The sequence below is a fragment of the Schistocerca piceifrons genome, chromosome 2, assembly GCF_021461385.2.
Source record: "Schistocerca piceifrons isolate TAMUIC-IGC-003096 chromosome 2, iqSchPice1.1, whole genome shotgun sequence".
Classification (NCBI taxonomy): domain Eukaryota; kingdom Metazoa; phylum Arthropoda; class Insecta; order Orthoptera; family Acrididae; genus Schistocerca; species Schistocerca piceifrons.
The window spans coordinates 756,329,600-756,331,745 of NC_060139.1; the positions used below are offsets into that span (position 1 = coordinate 756,329,600).

The window sequence follows — 2,146 nt, forward strand, 5'->3', positions numbered from 1 at the left end:
ATTTGCTTTGAGATTTTGCCACTGGATGGTGCTGACATCTGGTGAGAACTGTTGAAATAATGATTAACATCAATTGCCAACTTGATACACTACTTTACTCCTAAAAGAGAAATAGATTTCCCATGCTGACACCGTTGTATTGGCAGCACTGTATTTATTACACATTTTATATTATAGTCAGAGTTCAGAAACATTGTGATTTGTTGACATTTCTTTCAAGATCATTCAGCAGGTACATTCCATAATTGTAATGTAGGTCTAATAGCCTACAGAGTGTATACTAATATATTTTTAAATTTATTAAGCTGCATACATTTTTTGCAGACTGTCAAACATTAATAATTGTACAAATATAGAGACGAATATTTGTGTGGAATCCAATTCTTAACAATACTTGTTGCAAAAGATTTCAGAATGTCTGAAATATGGATGTACACCAGTACTTACAAACCAGCGGCTAGTAATGTGCCATAGTATGTGAAAGAGTCTTCTCTAATGAGGCTAAACAGCCTTCCAGAATGACTGAGAAACACATCTCAACAAGGTGAACTTGAATATAAGTTTCCTTTAGTACTTCCAAAATAAATTTGAGAAACAACCCACTGTCTCACACATATTTCACAATGGTTCTCAACAAACTACTGATTGTTTGCTCAAATCATACAACATTTACTTGTTGATGGCTAACTCTGGACAACCACATACAATAATTAAGGGACTCATTTTATCTGCTATTGATTAGGTTCTATGAATGATTTTGCATAAGTCTCCATATGATGTAATTAAGACTATTGCACTGAGTTATAGTTCTGTGCAAAGGTGCATAGATGAAATGGATGATAACATGTAAGACAATGGGTTGATTGTCTACTTGAAGAAAGCTGTCCTGGATGTGTCTAAAATTCACTGTGTCATTCATTACCAGCATTTAGTGGGAACAAATGTAAGTGACTGCTTACAAAACTCACTTCAGACTGTCATCACTGCAGTGAATAAAATCAAATCCCAGACTCTCAATGGTAGACTTTTTCAGATGATTTATGATGAGAAAGATGAACATTTTGAATACAAGTTTGGTGGCTGTTTTAGAAGGTTTTATGATCTCTTTGACACTCTTGTGCAGTTTCTTGTAAGAAACAATTCTTTGCCCAGTGAGGAATTAAAAGCAGTCAGACATGATGTTGGATACCTGTCAAATCTGTTAGCAAAATTTAATGAAAATAATGTTCAATTGCAAGGTAACAAATCCAAATCAGTGATCTCAACATATGTTTCAAAGTTGGTTTTGTTCAAGAGAAACTCAGGCCATTGAGAGTTAAACTGATTTCCACGCCTCTTGTTGTTAGATGAAAAGGGTAGAATTCATGCTCATGATCTGCAAGTTTACTGTGATCATTTGAGTGTGATTCATGAAGATATGACAAAACTATTTAATGCTCTGCTTTTGATGGAAATTCTAAACTTGGTGATAAATCCATTTTCAGATACTGAAAAAAGTGGGAATTTTAGAGGATGATCTAATGGAACTACAAAATGATTTTTAATTGAAATCAAAATTTAAGATGCCTTATCACAAGTTGTGGTTGTAGAAAGAGATCCCTGGTCAGTACCTTGCAGTTTGGAAAGCGATTAAGAAGCTTTATATTTCATTCCCAACATCATATTTGGTAGAATGTGGTTTTAGTGTGGCGACACAACTTCTGTCAAAACAAAGAAACAGACTTCAGATAGCTAAATTTGCAGACATAAGGCTTTTATTAACTGAATTTAAACCATACAGTGGAAAGCTAATATCTCTTCGTCAAGTTAGTCCATCACATTACAATTTTTGTAGATGTTAGAACATTATTCCATCTTGTCACATTTCAGTGTAAAAATCATTATTCACTCATAAAGTTAGACCCATTAGTAAATTTAAAATAGGGTCTAAATATCAAATTTTGTTTTACAATAATGCAAATCAATTTTTTGTATTTTGATTTTAAAGCTTAATAAAGACATAAACCTTGCCACAAAACGGCATATTAACTGGACACAGATTATTTAGTTTACAACAAGGTGTAGAAAAAACTACATCACTGAAATTTTATAATGATTTAAACAAGGATATACACAGATTCAGATTCAGATTCTTTATTGGTCATTC

General features: G+C 32.9%; 1 protein-coding gene across 1 annotated transcript; it reads left to right on the forward strand.

Moving 5' to 3' along the window:
• The first annotated feature begins 751 nt into the window (after window positions 1-751).
• Window positions 752-1,923, forward strand: LOC124775828 (SCAN domain-containing protein 3-like). Its single transcript, XM_047250662.1, has 5 exons — window positions 752-778; window positions 878-1,238; window positions 1,347-1,465; window positions 1,590-1,805; window positions 1,870-1,923. The coding sequence occupies exons 1-5, from the start codon at window positions 752-754 to the stop codon at window positions 1,921-1,923; spliced, it is 777 nt and encodes a 258-aa protein (XP_047106618.1).
• The last annotated feature ends 223 nt before the right edge of the window (window positions 1,924-2,146 follow it).